This window comes from Squalius cephalus (genome assembly GCF_949319135.1).
Source record: "Squalius cephalus genome assembly, chromosome: 7".
NCBI lineage: Eukaryota > Metazoa > Chordata > Actinopteri > Cypriniformes > Leuciscidae > Squalius > Squalius cephalus.
The window spans coordinates 37,267,341-37,285,566 of record NC_137128.1 but is presented as its reverse complement, the minus strand read 5'-3'; the positions used below and the strand labels follow the sequence as shown (position 1 = coordinate 37,285,566).

General features: G+C 36.5%; 1 protein-coding gene across 2 annotated transcripts in view; it reads left to right on the top strand.

Moving 5' to 3' along the window:
* The window catches only part of myo10 (myosin X), a 44,541-nt gene that overhangs the window by 8,776 nt on the left and 17,539 nt on the right, over nucleotides 1–18,226 (top strand). The window contains exons 2-12 of one of the 2 annotated variants that reach the window (XM_079875292.1): nucleotides 1,469–1,567; nucleotides 3,945–4,103; nucleotides 11,757–11,944; nucleotides 13,263–13,400; nucleotides 13,489–13,630; nucleotides 14,207–14,291; nucleotides 15,460–15,563; nucleotides 16,353–16,482; nucleotides 16,619–16,737; nucleotides 17,869–18,015; nucleotides 18,112–18,212. In XM_079875292.1, the coding sequence (XP_079731418.1) occupies nucleotides 1,469–1,567; nucleotides 3,945–4,103; nucleotides 11,757–11,944; nucleotides 13,263–13,400; nucleotides 13,489–13,630; nucleotides 14,207–14,291; nucleotides 15,460–15,563; nucleotides 16,353–16,482; nucleotides 16,619–16,737; nucleotides 17,869–18,015; nucleotides 18,112–18,212 (1,412 nt within the window). Of the gene's footprint in view, nucleotides 1–1,468; nucleotides 1,568–3,944; nucleotides 4,104–11,756; nucleotides 11,945–13,262; nucleotides 13,401–13,488; nucleotides 13,631–13,727; nucleotides 14,102–14,206; nucleotides 14,292–15,459; nucleotides 15,564–16,352; nucleotides 16,483–16,618; nucleotides 16,738–17,868; nucleotides 18,016–18,111; nucleotides 18,213–18,226 lie in introns of those variants that run through there. The other variant, XM_079875293.1, reaches the window with a different exon arrangement.

The following is an 18,226-nucleotide window of genomic DNA, read 5'->3' as shown; positions in this document are numbered from 1 at the left end:
GTGTGTGTGTGTGTGTGTGTTTCCGCTCTTCTAAGTTATAAAGTACTGTTGAGTTTATATGCCACTACATGAATAAGAGGTTGAGACAGTGGATGACAGGATAACTAGTAATTTTTCAGATTCTCAAGACTTTCAGAGAGCTTTCTCATTCCACACTTTGAATTTAAACTTGCAATTTGTACTGTGGTCAAACATAATCACTTTGTTTTGTTCATGTTTAATTTGATTTATAGATTCAGTCTGATGTTTTCCATGTGAAAAACAGAGTTGTAAATTCTGCATTTAGTACATGTGCGCATAGTGTATACAACTGCAATACCCACAATGCAGAGTGGCACTGGACCGAAAACAATGCTGCAGTGTTTGATGCAGTGCCGATAGTATGTATGTGTGCGTGCATTTAAGTGAGGAATGGGGTTAAAGTTCAACTGTGTCTGCTTCACTGGGGCCTCACAGCCAGTCATGCCTGTTCAGATCACCATGTGTTTCTTCCATCAGCATGTACACTAATAGTGTGTGTGTGTGTGTGAGAGAGAGAGAGAGAGAGAGAGAGAGAGAGAGAGAGAGAGAGAGAGAGAGAGAGAGAGAGAGAGAGAGAGAGAGAGGGAGAGAGGGAGGGAGGGAGGAATTTACTCTGAATTAGAGTTATTGGTAATTATACCTTTTTGACCTAATGTACAAACAGTCCTGATGAGGAGAGCCTTCCAGAGGAAAATGAGATTGCTCAGACTCAGAGGTTGATCTTTTAGTTTCTTGAGTATCTTGAGATCTTTTAGTCATTTGAGTATCAACTTTGGCATCATTTGGATAAACAAAAATAGACAGTTGTTGTAAAAATAAGAAATCTTTGAGTTGACAGAGTAAGAGTTTAGTTACAAAATTCATGTAGATACTTTAGCATTAGCATTCATGATACTTTAGCATAGCTCAGATGATTTTATCTTGGAAAATTTGATGAGAAATATTTGAGAACATATAGAAATCTCTGATATTTGATTGCAAACTTTGGTTCCTTAGCAAATATGAGAACAGTTTGAGATGAGATCTGTTCTTAAACTTTAGAGGAGACACATGTGAGACCAATCTCTTTTTGTTCTCCATTGTATGTCACTGCTGTGACTGTGTAGAAACAATTGAGATACTACAGAGATCTTATTTGCAACTTCTGCAGTGTATGCAAACAGTTCTCAAACAGGTCCTTTAATCATTTTAAACTTCATTTAAAGATACATAACTATAAATAACAAACTATTGTTTAGTGATTTTTTTACAGCAGTTGTTTGTATTTTATTGCTTTTGCAGTTATTCGATGATCTTTCTTTCCCATAGGATGTTCTTAAACATGTCCTTTACCATTTACAATTTCATTTCGGGATCCAGAATTACGTCCAACAAATGGTTTTAGAACAGTTGTTTGTGTTTCTGCTATTGTCAGTATGTTGCTTACCAGTGTTTGTGTGCTTGACAGGGTTGTCGTGTGTGGCTCTTGGTGGAGGATCATTATGTCCCCAGTACTGTGGACTCGTGCTCTGGTGGAGTGGTGGTCTTTAACACCGACTATGGACAGGTAAGTGGGGGTGGGTGTATGCATTACACAGGAATGGTGGCATAACATCTGCTCTGTGCACCTCAGATCAACAAGGCACTGCTGAACAGGTGGTGTGCTCTCACTTTACACAAACACACACTAGTCTGTGCACCCGCCTGTTTAGAAGAGACCATGTTGCCATAGAGTCTGTCAGGTACACAAACTCAGATATAAGCCGGCATGTCAACCGAGCAGTACCTGTGTTTGTTTTACTACGGAGCCCCTCACATGACATGCAGGAAAAATAATGTGTATCGTGACCTCGAATTAACAAATCGTTCCAATGACTTATTAATACGTCAGCACGTTTTACTAATTCATTCCCTCGTTTTAAGTAAATAGCGTGCATGATATAATAATTTGTTCCCTCGTTTTTCAAAATCGTGTGCACAATATAATAATTTATAATAATTAATTTTTTTACTAAATTTACTACTATCAAGTGCATAATTTACTAAAACGAATACTTAATTCATAGCCACAATATGTACATCACACACACACACACACACACACACACACACACACACACACAGTTGTGGTCAGAATGAAAAAATTGGCAAATATGATCAAAGGTGGAATACAAAATAAATCTGCATTTTTTATTCTTTTGATTTTTTCGGTAAAAAAAAAAGAAGCAAAAATCTAACCTTTTATTGAAGTAAAAGAATTGAAAGTGGTGGGAGGGAATTATACGATTTCTAGCAGAGGCCGTCAGGTTTTGATTTTTTATCTGTTGGTATTTGCTACAATCCATGATACCATGTATCTGAACAAGACGTCCAGGATCTCCAGCAAAAAAATAGGCCCACAACATTAAAGATCCAGCAGGATATTTACCCGTGGGCATGGCACTTTTTATCCCTGTTTGCACCAAACCCATCTGGTGGGTTTGCTGCCAAAAAGCTCTTTTTTTTAGTTTCATCTGACCACAGAACCAGGTCCTTTTTGAAGATCCAGTCGTGTCTGACAAACGCTGGAGTTTGTTTTTGGATGATCGAGGAGGATTTTTCTTGAAACCTTCCCAAACAACATGTGGTGATGTTTGATTTTTTGTTTTAAGGCTTTCTGACTCCAAGAAGACTCAACTAATCTCTGCAATTCTCCATCTGTGATCCTTGGAGAGTCTTTGGCCACTCAAACTTTCCTCCTCGCCGTGTATTAGGACGATATAGACACACGTCCTCTTCCTGGCAGATTCGTAACATCTTTAGTTGATTATAACTTCTTAATTATTGCCCTGATTGTGGAAATGGTCATTTTCAATTTTTTAGCTATTTTCTTACATCCACTTTCTATTTTGTGAAGCCCAACAATCTTTTGCTGCACATCAGAGCTATATTCTTTGGTTTTACTCATTGTGACGGATGATTAAGGGAATTTGGCCTTTGTGTTTCCTCTTATTTATACTTCTGTGAAACAAGAAGTCATAGCTGGACAATTTCATGTTCTTAGTCACCCTGGTGTGAAAAATGTAAATATTAATGGGAATATACTTCAGAGATATTTTACTCGTAAAAAATTCTAGGGGTGCCAATAATTGTGGGCTATGTGTTTTGGAGAAAAACATTTATTTCGTAATGTGATTTCCCCCCCACTTTCAATTCTTTTACTTTGTTGAATGAAAGATCGAAAGGATAAACAATGCAGATTTATTTTTACAGCCATCTTTGGTCATATTGGTCACCAGGGGTGCCATTAATTCTGTCCACAACTGTATATATATATGTGTGTCTGCGTGTCATTTGGAGGGCTCCGTATTTTACTGTGTGTTTTTCTAATTATGAGTCTGTTTATCATATTCTTGCGTGTGCAGTCAAGCACACACACATTTCTCATGTCTCTGGCTTCTGTTTCTGGTCTATAGGATTATCTGCAGCCAGTCTGTTACCTTCAGGATCCTTATAGTTTATTAAAGCAATAAACACCTGTGCATTACAGTGATTTTTTAAATTATTATTATAAAAAATGGTTTTATGCATTGATTTTAGCCTTATTGTTTTAATAAAAAAGCATTAACAGCCATGTGTCATATAAAATAATCACATTTATAAGTAATAGATTTATTATGATAATGTTCTGTCAGCTGGTCATTATTTTTGTCTTTTATTTTGAAGAAGAAATGACCAAATAAATAAAATGGTAACACTTTACACAAGGTCTCATTTGTTAACATGTATTAACTAACATGAACTAACAATGAGCAATACATTTGTTACAGTATTTATTAATCTTTGACTTTAGAGTGGTAACATAATAATCTTTATAAAAAAAATCTTTTTTGTTTCTCTCATGGTCATTACACAAATATGCAAACAAATACTCAGTAATATGCATTCAAATGTGTTTTGTTCAGGTGTACACCTACAAACAGAACGCTGTGAGCAGGCAGAGGGTTTATCCAATGCACAGCAGCAGTATCACTGGGGTCGAGGACATGGCAACCCTACAGGACCTACACGACGGGGCCATTCTACACAACCTGCAGCTCCGCTACACACACAAGAGCATATATGTGAGCAAACACACTAAAATCACACCTTAACCATCTCATTTTTTGTTCATCAAGCATGCATTGTGTGTGTACGAGTGTGTGAATGTTTCAGCTGTGGTGAAAGACATATTTGTCAAGGATACAGGGTTGTTGTGCAGGTGGCTGGATGGCTTTCTGCTCTTTAATGTGTCTGTCAAAGTAAAATATATTTGCTTAATTACACGTCTCTCTCCCTTTCACTCTTTTCTTTATACTGCCTCTTTGAGCCTTTACTCACAACAGTGTACTGTGTTCTTCTTTGGGCCTGGTTCAGCTGTGTGTGAGTGTGTGTGTGTGCGTGCGCATGTTGTCGGGATGTGGGCTGTGCCAAAAGCAGTTAGTCTTGTTCCAGATTTCCAGACTGACTCTAAGGAACAGAGTTAACATGCTACTGCTGACTCTCTGAATAACATCGACACTCTGAAGTCTTTATTTCTACAGATCTGCATCAAGTCCATTTAATACATGTTTAGAGATTGTATGTGTGTGCATTTAGGGGGGCTTCCAGGTTAATGTCTTCACTTCTGTGTAGTTGCATTAATAGGGATAGTTCACCTCAGAATTCTGTCATTCTGACATAATTTACTCACCCTTGTGTCATTCCAAACCTGTTGGAGTTGCTTTCTTCTGTGGAACAGAAATGAATAAAATGTATTAAAGAATGTCCTTGTAGCTCTTTTTAACATAATAAATGGCTTCCATCATGGACTGAGGCTGTCATGCTTTAAAAAGGACACAAATGCTCCATAAAAGTATGAAATCTTTCTTAACTGGATTAAGGATTCATTGAAAACATATGATTTAAAAGAGTGATTTGTGCGCAAATCAAACACGATTACTTCTCTCATGAATGTGCCAAGAAGAGCTAGGGCAGATGTCAAGACTTACAGTGAAAAACGACTTAAATTTCAGTCTGCTCCTCACGCAGTGCTATCGGATGACTTTATAACACATGAGACTTTTTTATAATGCTTTGATGGAGCTTATTTGTCATTGCAGATCTTGACAGCGCAAAAATAGTGGCCATGGTAAGATCCTTTAAAAAATGTAAAACAACACACTGATGTTTGTAAATGATGTCAGAATTTTCATTTTATGGTGAACTGTTACAGCGTTTAAACATTTTCATTATGAGTTTACAGTGTGAAATGATATGAGATATGTCCTGTCATTGAGATGTTTTATTTGGCAACTAAGACAATAAAGTATGGACAGTAATTGGGATTTTTCATTGCTACCAAATAATAATAATGTAAGAATAATAATTTAAACTTTCATCTTCATGTACAGATACAAACATAACCTGTTTTGTCCTGCCATTGAGTATTATGACGTAATGATACAGGAGTCGATCCAGGAGACAACTCCTATCTCTCTGTCTGTCTCTGCTGTCTGTGACATGAAGATTGTGAAGATGTGATTGGATCAGCTTGAGTGTGAGCTAACCAGTTAGCTAAGAGTGTGGGTGTGGTCTGCAGGTATGAGATGGTTATCACAATAATGACAGTTACCCACTCATCATGAGAAAATACACACTTCCTCTTTCGACATTACTTTTCTCACACCTTGTTATTGGTTAGAAAAATGACTAAAAGGACTAAATTGTATATATATATAAACATAGCTTTAGTGACATATCTTCTTACACCAATTATGCTTAATAACCTAATAACATGTAATGTAAATGCCTTTAATATGTTCAATAACCAGTTGAATTTCAAGCAAAACCCAAGTGTCACGATTACATTTTTAATAAAACAATGCATTCATCAACATTTTGATAGTTTAATGAATGTGCGCATGTCTTTGTCACATGTCGGTTTATGTTTTGATGCCAAAACTAGGATAGAAAATTGAAATTATTATTATTCACATATAACATTAAAGTTTGTGTTTATATATATGTGCATATATGCATCTGTGTGTATATGTATATATACACACACAGACATATATATAATATATACTATATATAAAAACAAATATATAAACACACATACAGTATATAAACACAAACTTTTGTGTTAGATGCGATTAATCGTGATTTATCAATTTGACAGTACTAACACATTTTTCTTAATTGTCCAGTTATTTTACTTATTTTTTTAATAACCAATGTAATATACTTGTGCAAGCCGCTAAACCGCTTCCACAAATTTACGTTTTTGTATTTTAAACAGAGACGATAATGGTATCATTTTCAAAAACTTGCTCTTTGAAACCCATTTTCATAACATGTTCACATTTTCAGGCCCCCAAAACGCTGTTGTCGTATAAATGAATGACCAAAATGCTTAACATTTTTTCGTTTTTAGTTGAAAACGGCATTGTGTAAATGGCCCCTAAATGTTCGCATATAAAATCACACGAAAAACTATCTCAACCCATCCTCATTTGTAAACCTAAAGAATTGATGGGCTAGTTAGAGCCGCCACAGGTCTGCTAAACTGATTGGCTAATTGGTGACATATGGGAGCAATCAGAACGAATTAGGGTGTTATTTGTGTGTGGTGTGTGTGGTTTGTTTTTGGTGGTCTACGAAATGTCTTCTTTAACTTCTATATTATATAAAAAATTAATTAATAAAATCACAGATAGTTTGTTTACCTATTACTAAGGTTAAAGTTATTAGTCTCAGTACAAATAAATTGTAACATGCCAATAAAAACATACAAGCCATGATGAAAATAACAGCGTCTGGTTGAGCATGTGTGTGTATTTCATCTTCTGGAATGTGTGTCTCGCTGAGATCCGATTCCACAGCATTTAAAACACAAAGACGTTTCTCTCTCGCTCTCACTCTGATTATAAACAGCTGTGGACTTTTTTTTTGGCTTACATTTGGACAGAAAATGCTAGAGCAACTTCCCACATCAAACACACACATACACACACACGAGGGGGGCTGGTGATCCAGAAAATGTCTTTTGCATGTGAGGTTTACCTCCTTTTCATTTTATTGCTCTCTCTCTATTTCTTTTTCAGCCTCTCTCTTTCCTTGTAGTGCAAGCATGTAGCAGGAAATAGTTCTGCTTCAGTTGGGCCGGATCATGTTTCAACTCTCACCCTACACACTCGTTTTAACATTGAGAGGGTGTGTGTGTGTGTGTGTGTATAATGTGTCTGAGTTTATTATGCATCACTATGCATAGCACTCACTTCAGCTGTCTCTCTGGACTGCAATCTCGTTTTTGCTTCTGTCTGTGCACGTAGAACTACAATTCTGTTATCATTTTATCACCCTCAAGTTGTTCCAAATCTATATTAATTTATTTTTCTGCTGAACACAAAAGAAGATATTTTGAAGAATATGGGTAACCATACAGTTTATAGGCCCCATTTGACTTCCATAGTATGGGAAAAAAAATACCATGAAAGTCAATGTGGCACATCAACTGTTTGATTTCCGACATTCTTCAAAATATCTTCTTTTGTGTTCAGCAGAAGAAAGAAATTCATACAGGTTTGGAACAACTTGAGGGTGAGTAAATGATGACAATTTTTATTATAGGTGAACTATCCCTTTAAAGATATTAGTAGCACCATTGGACTTAGCCCAACAAAAACAGCAATGTACACATTGATGTCGTTCACTCCCAATTAAACCCCTCAGTGTGCTGTTACACACATTTGCAGACACACCCAGGGGAGGTTATGGGAAGGACGTGGCTGCTGTAGACCTTCATTGCATTTCTGAGGTAGCACTTGTGGAGACAAGACCCTCTTGGGGGCATTTGGGGGATTTCACTGGGGTAGTATGTCACACTTTGGCTGAGTTCGATATAGCATACTATCATATCACTCTTACTATTTCTGTCATATCTTTATATGGTTGAAATAGTGAGAGTAGTATGCTTTTCCATATTCAGCATTGTCTAAAGGGGGTTTCACACTGGGCACGTTTGCTGCGGCCCGAATCCAAGTGCGATTGTTACCTCTGTAATAATTTGGTGCTATTGTGCACAGCAGAGTGAAGAACACTTGGGTGTTTTATATGTGTGTTGCATGAAGGCAGCTTTCTGCTGCTTGCAGACAGACAACTTTTGATGAGACAGCGGATTGCGAGCCATTAATTTGTCGCTCAGATTGCGCTTACTCTGCACTATTGCACTGCATGCTCAATCTTGGCCGTATCCAAGGTAAATTATGACCACTGTCATCTCTTATATGTGTTCTGTTGAACTAATGATGTTGTCATCGACTAAAATGCATGCACAGGTTACTTTATTACCTGAACAAGTGCATTTGGCAAATTCACATTTGGCATGAAGTGCGCCAGAGTACCATTGCAACCGAATTCAGACCACCTCCTACATCAGGGTTCCTCAAACTCGGTCCTGGAGGGCCACTGTCCTGCACAGTTTAGCTCCAACCCTGATCAAACACACCTAGCTGTGAGTTTCTAGTGATCCTGCTTGCTCAGGTGTGTTTGATCAGTGGAGCTAAACTCTGCAGGACAGCGGCCCTCCAGGACCGAGTTTGAGGAACTCTGTCCTACATCTAGTCTTGGGTTCGGTACAACGGTGCATTCCAGTGTTTGCATGGCAGCTTTCACATTACTAATTTTCCATGCAAACCGTGATCTGTTTCGAACTAAAGCCTCATTCAGGAAATCTATGGCTATCCGCTTGTTAAGTCATGACTTATTGAATACTGTTTCAGGATCCAACTGTAAGGCTGGAAGCTTACGCTGCTATTTTGAACCAATAATCGTAACAAAAGGCAGTTGAAGGATGATGTGTATAATTCAAACATTTATCTGACTCCATTAAAGTTGTTGTTATTCTTTAACCTCTTATTCTTTAAAGGTCTTTCTTAGAACTGATAGGAAAATGTAAGATTTAACCTGAATGTTTAGATAATGAAAGTTGCCACTTTAGCTTTCAACATCATCAGTGATAAAAGGAAAGATTCTCAAAGCCTTTAAAGCAGGCAAAGTTATTTATTAAGTTACATGTTTAAATATACAGACAGTAGAATGGAACAACATACTGTATAGAAAACTTAGTTGTAACAAATAATGCACTGTTGTGCAGAGGAGGCCGTAAAAGCCTTTCTCGTAGTATGAGGTTACGCACTGGTGTGCGGGAGTGGCAGGGTTAAAGCCTTTCTCCCAGATCAACAGTTACCTTTCCTTCTTATACCCTGAGCAAAGCATTGTTAAGCATGAGTCGAATACCAACACCAAACCCAACTGACAGGAAACCAAAAAATGAGGCAAATTGGTGGAGATCCAGAGGGGGAGAAGAACATTAACATATTCTCCTCAATGCATGTTTAACCAATAGTACCTAGATTGTACATTAGGATACTTTAATATCTCTATTAAGTTCACCACCATTCATTTCAGTTTATAAGCTGTCAGATGAGACCAAACATGGCATAGTTACATATTAGAACACACAAGTAAATAAACAGTATGTAGTTGAAAGCATATGCCCTGTGAAACAAATGGTACAGACGTGTCATTGAGGTGCAAATGACTCTGTCTCTCCTGACAGAACCATCCTGTGCCTGGAGTGTCCCAACAGTCCTCAATCAGCATATTGATGAAATCCCTTGCACTAGATAGGCATTAGCATACTGTGATGATGAAGGCCATTGTGACACGTTTAATACACATGTATACCTTTAAAAGGCTTTTTGAAGTACTAGGGCAGTAAAGAGTTCTGCCCATATTTGCTCAGCCCTACAAATCCCTCCCCAGTGCATTTTAAAGTGAGAATAATCAATTGCCATTTCTGGACACACGGTGTCCCAGACAGCAGTATATTAAGCTAATCTACTGGTGGGAAAAACCATTGTTCTTATACAGTTTTACAGCCTACTTTTAAAAAACAATAGACAGTATATATTGTTCAGTATTTGTTTTTAGCGTTCCAAGCATAGATTTTGTCACCTACATTCTGAGACACCAGTGCAAAAAACAAACAAAAATTCAGATGAATTACTTCATCTGTCCTGTACTAAAAAAGAAAAGGGAATCCCACCAGCCCATTCAGAACAAACTGATAACACCTGTGTCTCAAGGAGACGGCTTTCCCTCTTCTGAGGACCACATTCTGACAGCTTAACGTCTGCATAAAACTTCCTACTATACTGTACCTGTTTTTCATTTGCCTCTTTCTGAATTACAGTCCAAAAATATTACTATAAAACCTACTGTGGAAATTCATGTTGCTGATTTGACTGAACAAACCTCATAAACGAGACATGCAAAGCTTATTGAAAGTGTCACCCTTTGTAGATTCTGTGGGAGAAATTTGATTTTGACAGTCATTCCCATCAGTAGAGTCACATTAGCAGGAAACAGCTACAGATGTTCCAGCCTTAACAAGTCTTTATTGTTTCTTTCTTCTGCAAAACACAAAAGAAGATATTCTGAAGAATGTTTCAACTGTTTTTGTCCATTTAATGAAAGTCAGTATTATATGGACAAAAAAAATCGTTTTTCAAAATATGTTCTTTAGTGTTCAACAAAAGAAATTCATACAGGTTTGGAACGACATGATAAATGTGATGTTATTTCCATCAAGAAGATGTGCATACATTTTTGGTCAAGATTTTATATTGACAATGCATGAGTCAAGCACTCTGTAAAGTTTACTTCAGCACATCCCAAAGACTTTCAATGAATTTAAGGTCTAGACTCCAATTCTATGTTCCAATTCATGTGTGAACATGATTCTTCATGCTCCTTCCCAACCATTCTTTCACAATTTGAGCCTGATGAATCTTGACCTTGTCATCCTGGAATATGGCCATGATGTGTTTTCCTACATGGTTGTTTAAGAAATGAAAAACTACACACTCTATCAGTTAGGGGTAGAAGAACTGTTGCAAAAACATAGAATATGTTAGAAACATAATAATCTTTCCAATAATGATCCAATCTAAGGGGCAGATTTACTAAACAGGGCAAATTAGGAATTCCAAAACAGTGCCGATGGGAGTGGAAAGTTCTGGGCGTGATCTACTGACGATGCACAGATTAAAGAACATAGACGCAGTCAGATTATTTCCATAATGACCAACGCAATCTACCAGGTAGCGTCTAGTTTAAGTCATTCTTTTTTTGGGATGGTAAAAAATGGCGCAAACACCAGTACATTGACGAGAGCAAACCTTAATTTAAATACTCTTCTCCTTTTGCGCCTGAAAGGGAAACTCCTACAAATGCATTAGTAGAGTTGTTAGTAAATCTGGCCCATAGACTCTTAAGCATTTGCTTATTCAAATTCAAACAACGCATTTTTTTTTGGCTGTGCAGTGTATATTAAATCTGGTTTAATATCATATTAATTCAAATTCAGTCATACATGTATATATGATAATACGTATGATATGATGATAAGAGAGATGCAGGAGTGTATCACAAGCCCTAACTCATCTGAACATTTGACCGTTTAGGTGCCAATTTGCACTTATTTGGTATTCAAATCAAAACATCTCAACAGCCAATCCAATCTTTGCATCAGTGGTTAGAAAAGTAGGTCAGTAGACACCAAAACACAAGCACATGTGCACATGCTCACAAACACATGCAGAGGGTGTTTATAAAATATGGTTGTTCAAACTTGTGTTTCTACTTTCCTCATCCTCTGTCTGTCTCTCTATTCTTCTCTCTGTTTGCAGACGTATATCGGCTCTATTTTAGCAGCAGTAAACCCTTATCAGAGTCTGTCAGGGCTGTATGACGGCACAGCTGTAGAACGATACAGTCGACATCACCTGGGCGAAATTCCCCCTCACATCTACGCCATTGCAAACGAGTGCTACAGATCGATGTGGAAGCGCTCCAACAACCAGTGTGTGCTCATCAGGTGTGTTTCTACATGCATTTAACAAACCAGTGGTTTCAGCGAGCCTCATTTTGAATGCTCTGAAATGAGTTTTATCGCTTGAGTTCTCATTTTAATTGAGTTTTTTTTAGACAGTCTGACCTTAAAGTTTTCCACCATGACCTTAACCCTCACCTCTGACCTCTCACTACGGTGTGAGGTCAAACTCATGGCTACCTGACAGCACTCATTACTCAAGCATGCAGAGGTTAAAGGTGGCAGACTGCTGTGTTGTTCTCAACGCTGCAGATCTCTCATCAGCTTTAGCGAGAGCCGACATAGAGGATACAAATTGGCAGAATACCTGACCGCCATGGCTAAGCCTAGACTATGAAAAGTCCTGAGCATGTACAGACTCAGCAAACATGCGGACACCGATAGGGCTACCATAAAAAGACAGGCTTTGCTCTTACTGCACAGAAACTGAAGTATGCTTCTTACACTCAAGCTGTAACTACACACGATTCCTGAACACTTTCTTTTGCCATTTTTGCAAACCACAACAAAGAATCGCAATGGAAATCTAATACCTACAAACTCCCAGACCTGTTGGATGAAACCACAGGGAGTGCAAACAAGTCTTGCCTTATGAAAAGGGCAATGGGTAGGACATAAAAACAAAAGCTTTGCACAGACATAACATACTTTTACATTTATGAACATTATTTTGTAATGATACTTTTGTGTTTTACACACTTTAAATGTCTGTATCCCCTTTAAAATGGTTATTTTGTTCTGTCATACTATAGGTTTTGCCCTTGTATATTAATTTTGTGAATTAAATTTGATGTAAGTGCAAAATGACACACATCAGTGTGACATAAATGTCTAAAATTTTACCTCAACCACTTGTGTTTGTTGAAATACACTTTTTTTGTTGAAAGTGTTTGTTGAAGTACACTTTTATTTAAGAGTTGGGATCTAATTTTTGGATAGTGCTATATGTACCCTGTTCAAATGTTTGGGGTTGGTAAGCTTTTTAATGTTTTTGAAAGAAGTCTCACCACGACTGCATTTTTTTTATCGAAAATGCACCAGTAGTATATATTGTACGGTAAAACTGCTGTCACTTTTGATCAATTTAATGCAACCTTTCTGAATAAAAGTATTTATTCTTATGCTTTAACAATGTGTTAACTCTTTTTATTGAGCCAGTAAAGCTTCTTGAATCTGGAAAGACTCCTTGAATGAGACCCATAATGCAACTGCCCTCTGCTGATCACATCAGCTCATTACAACTCTTTCCGCTAATATTCATCTCTAAGCGCTGACATTTTCTGTATGTGTGTTTGTGTGTCAGTGGGGAGAGTGGAGCAGGTAAAACTGAGAGCACAAAGATGATTCTGCGCTTTCTGTCTGCAATGAGTCAGCAAAGTGTGGCGCTCTCAACTACAAAGACGGCGTCATCACATGTAGAGGAGGCAATTCTGGAGAGCAGGTACATATGCATATTCAATAATACAAAACCTTCGATATACAGTGTGCTCACTCGTTTCATTGAATTTTTCATCTCTCTGTCTCTGTAGCCCAATAATGGAGGCGTTCGGAAATGCTAAAACTGTTCATAATAACAACTCTAGTCGCTTTGGAAAATTCATCCAGCTTCATTTCAGCCAGCATGGAAACATCCAGGGAGGAAGAATCACAGACTGTATCCTCTGTTTGGATGTGTCAGCTGATAGTTCATCTCTGTAGTAATTCATCCACCTGTACTGTGGTGCCACTTGTGGCTATCAGTAATCCCACTCGGATTTTGAGTTATTTTGTGTCTGATAGTTTGTGATGTGCGATCCCGTTCAGCAACTGAAACTCACACACGCTGTGATCAGTTGGTGACTTTTCTAACAACACCATTGCACTAGAAGAGCAGATTTCAGAAGTAATAGTCCTGCAAAGCACAGACAGTTCAGAAAGCACCGTCAATGCCCAACAGCAGCAGGATTCATTTTCTAGGCTGTTTTAGCCAAAGCATCTAGTCATCTGAGGTGACTTTAAAGATACTTTGTTTATAAAAACATGTAATATCAAGATCTGCCCTGAAAGAAAATGTTAATTTACAGAGATGGTAATGCTCTGTTAATGTCTCTTTTTGCATTTGCCTTGACTCTTTATTTTCAACACACAGACCTTTTAGAAAAGGTGAGTTTTTTTAATAGTCATGAAACTTTTGCATGTATGATTTTGTTTGCATGGTCATTTATGTGATCATGTCTTCATTGGATTTTCTGTGTGCATTTCTGTCAGAATCGAGTTGTGCGTCAAAATCCCGGTGAAAGAAATTATCACATATTCTACGCTCTGCTGGCCGGAACCAGCGCAGAACAGAGGGGTGAGTCTGGGTTGTCTAGTGTCCACGTTGTCCACAGATTTCTGTTTGAGGTCTCTTCTAACCCTTGAGTTGGAGACTGAAGACCCGTCACCCTTCAAAGTACTTTCATTTTTAAGGGCGATGTAGATGACCTTTAATCTGGAAAAACATATTTATCTGGGAACAACTGTTATTTAGTGTCATAGAGATGCTATTATAGATTATATTAATATTCTGAATGTTTTATTTCTATATATTTAATATACATTTTTCTATTTTCATTGTTTTTGTCATTTTATTATAAATATGTCTATATGTATTTATTCATTTTCATTTCAGTTAGTGGATTTTAGTAAGAGAAAGAAGTTTAAGTAGAAAGTTTTATTTATATTTTATTTTATATTTGTTTTTATTAATATATTTTTCATTTATTTTTTTAAAACATTTTCTTTGTGTTTTTATCATTTTTATTACTTTAAAAAATGTCAATATGTTTTAATTCATTTTTATTTCACTTTTAGTTTAAGTTATTTTAGTACATCGAGTTAGACTAAATTAAAATGAGAAATGCTTTGGTAACTAGCTGAAATAAAATATGTTTTTATAATATATATATATATATATATTTTTTTTTTTTTTTTTTCGAGTTAACTTTTATTTAAAAGTAACTTTTTTATGGTTTTATTTTTTATATTTTTAGTTTTAGATAACTATAATAACCCTGGTTAGCACTGAAAAATAAATATGATTTGCTTTTGAAATGCAATTTTTTATAGTTAATCCATTTGTTCAGACTTGTATCTACATTGGTTGGCTCATGTGGCCTTCACTCATTCGATATTGAGTACACTGATGAGAGCCACGTCTGAGCGCAAATGAATAAATTCAGTAAGTGATAGACTGCACTTCTCTTTTTAACATCGCAAGCAACTAAACAGGTTTTTGCTGCCTGTCTGAACCAAGTCACTTAATATTTTCCCTCTATTTTAACTTTAGATGAAGGAAATCTGTGTTATTCATGGTTTTTAAGTTTAGTCACCTAAGCCAGGGTTCACCGTCTGCTGACGTCACTGTCGAATGAGATTGAGAAGTCAGAAGGTCATACTATCACAGTGAATCAGTGCTGTTTGCGACACAGTATCAGTTTGTTTAAGATCTGTGTTTATCGCTCTCACTCATTTTCTCACAGAGTCGTTCTCCCTCTCCCCTCCGGAGGGCTTTCATTATCTGGGTCAGTCAGGATGTGTGAAGGACAAAGCCATTAATGACACTGAGACTTTTCAGGAAGTGCTGGTGAGACAGTCACAACATGACAACACATCACTGTATGACTACTGTACAGCACATGAACGCACACACACACACACACACACACACACACACACACACACACACACACACACACACTCCACTGCTGTACAACAGCAACATACTGCACTACTGTATAAGCACACATTTTGTTTTTCAGAAAATTTGTAAAAAATTTAATTTTTTAATTAGAGTGTATTGTTTGGATATTTAAGGATTTTACAGAGTAATGGCAACAGCAATTAATATCTATAATCTATAACAGATTTGGTCTTGGCTCATCCAATGAGATGCTATGATTTTGCATATATGTGTGTCTTATTCTCACCAAGGCTGCATTTATTTACAATAACGGTTTTATATTTGAATACATTTTAAAATGTAATTTATTCCTGTGATGCAAGGCTGTATGTTCAGCATCATTACTCCAGTCTTCAGTATCACGTGATCCTTCACAAATCATTCCAATATGCTGATTTGGTGCTTATCAGTGTTGACAATATTTGTCATGCTTAATATTTTTGTGGAAACGTGGCTTATTATTTTTGTGATAAATTTTTTCAGGATTCTTTGGTGAATAGAAAGTTCAAAAGAGCAGCATTTATTTGATTTTTATAAATCTTTTCTGTCACTTTTGATGAATGCATCCTTTCTGAATAAAAGTATTCATTTATTTTTTAAGTATTCATTTCTGACCCCAAAATGTTGAAATATAGTGTGTAAAATATATGGTTCTCTTGTGTTTCAATGCTGGTTGACTGTGTTTTGTGTTAGAATGCTCTGAGGACAATGAAATTTGGAGAAGAGAACATCAAGGAGGTGTTGAGGCTCCTGTCGGGAATCCTGCATATGGGAAACATCGAGTTTTTAACGGCAGGTGGAGCACAAGTCTGCTCTAAAGCAGGTAATCACTTCTCCACTCTCTTCAGCTCTGTTTCTCTTTTGTCTTGATTTGGCAGTTTTTTTTTTACATTTTTTGACATTACTGTACTGATAATAATTGCATTACATTTATATTCATACAATCTGTGTATGTGTAGCTCTCAGTAAAGCTGCAGATCTTCTGGGGTTGGATTGTACCCAGCTGGCTGAAGTTTTGACCCACAGATCCATGATCCTCAGAGGAGAGGAGATCACCACACCCCTCACTGTAGAGCAGGTAACAGGGGTGTTACACACTCACTAAACAAACAAAGTTTGTTTACACACTTACACAAAGCACAGTCAAACAAACATTAAATTGTAATGTGAAATTGTAAAATCATACATTACAACTTAAAGGGTTAGTTCACCCAAAACTAAAAAAATTACATTAATTACCCTTAATTTGTTCCAAAGCTGTAAGACTTTCATCATTCACCATTAATATGGATTAGTTTTATGATCTTTTTATCAACTTTTTGAAGCGTCAAAGTGGTAGTTGCGTGGACTGTCAATGGAGGGACAGAAATCTCTTAGATTTCATAAAAATATCTTAATTTGTGTTTCGAAGATGAAGGAAAGTCTTGGGTTTGGAACAATATACCTTTTAATTAAATGCCAGTGTATTACTGTTAAGTGTAAGAAAAATAATGAAATTAAAATTCCTCCAGAACTCCAGTCCAACAGAGACTGAGAAAAGTGTTTTATTAGGTACAGCAGTGCAATAGAGACACAATATAGATTTAATCAGAATACTTCTGTAGTCACCAGAAACTCTCACTCCCTCTTGAGGACTTCACATGTTACTGCAAATCTTTATTAAACATTTCACCTTCCTCATTTACCCTTTTATTACTATATGGACACAGGTTTAAAGTTTGCTTCCCATTAAACATTACAACTTGACCTCTTAACACAGTATTTCCAAATACTTTTAAATACAATGCCAATGTTTATAATATGTATTTCTGTTAAAAATACATTAAACACAACATATTAAAAGACTTGACAGTAAAAACACAATAAAAGCAGTAAAGCAATTAAATATTGAAATATATAAAAATATTTTAATAAATAAATATTGTAAATTATATATATATATCTTTATCTTTAAATAAAGAAATCCAATACATAAACAAATAAATAGCCTTTGGCACAAAAAAAGTGCTTTTTCAGGATTTTGCTACAAATGGCTTAAAAGCAACAAAAAAATACTTAATGTGGAATATGTTGTCTTTTGAATTGTTTTCATTATTCAGTTTTAAACCTTAACTAGTCATGTTTAATTCAGTAATAAAGACTTAAATACCATTCTGTAGTCAGAATAACATCACAAATATGCATGTGTGTGTGTGTGTGTGTGTATCAGGCGGTGGACTCACGGGACTCTATGGCGATGGCTCTCTACTCTCAGTGCTTCACTTGGATCATTCGTAAATTGAACAACCATATCAATGGCAGTGAAGACTTCAGATCCATCGGTATACTGGACATCTTCGGGTTTGAGAACTTTGAGGTGAGAGTCATGCTGACTAGTTTCAGACAGAGGTTTTAACCCACTGGTCATTACAAATGTTATTCCACTCTTTTATATTTCCATTCTCCCTCTCAGGTGAACCGGTTTGAGCAGTTCAACATTAACTATGCAAATGAGAAGCTACAGGAGTATTTCAACAAGCACATTTTCTCTCTAGAACAGCTTGAGTACAACAAGTAAGTCATTACAA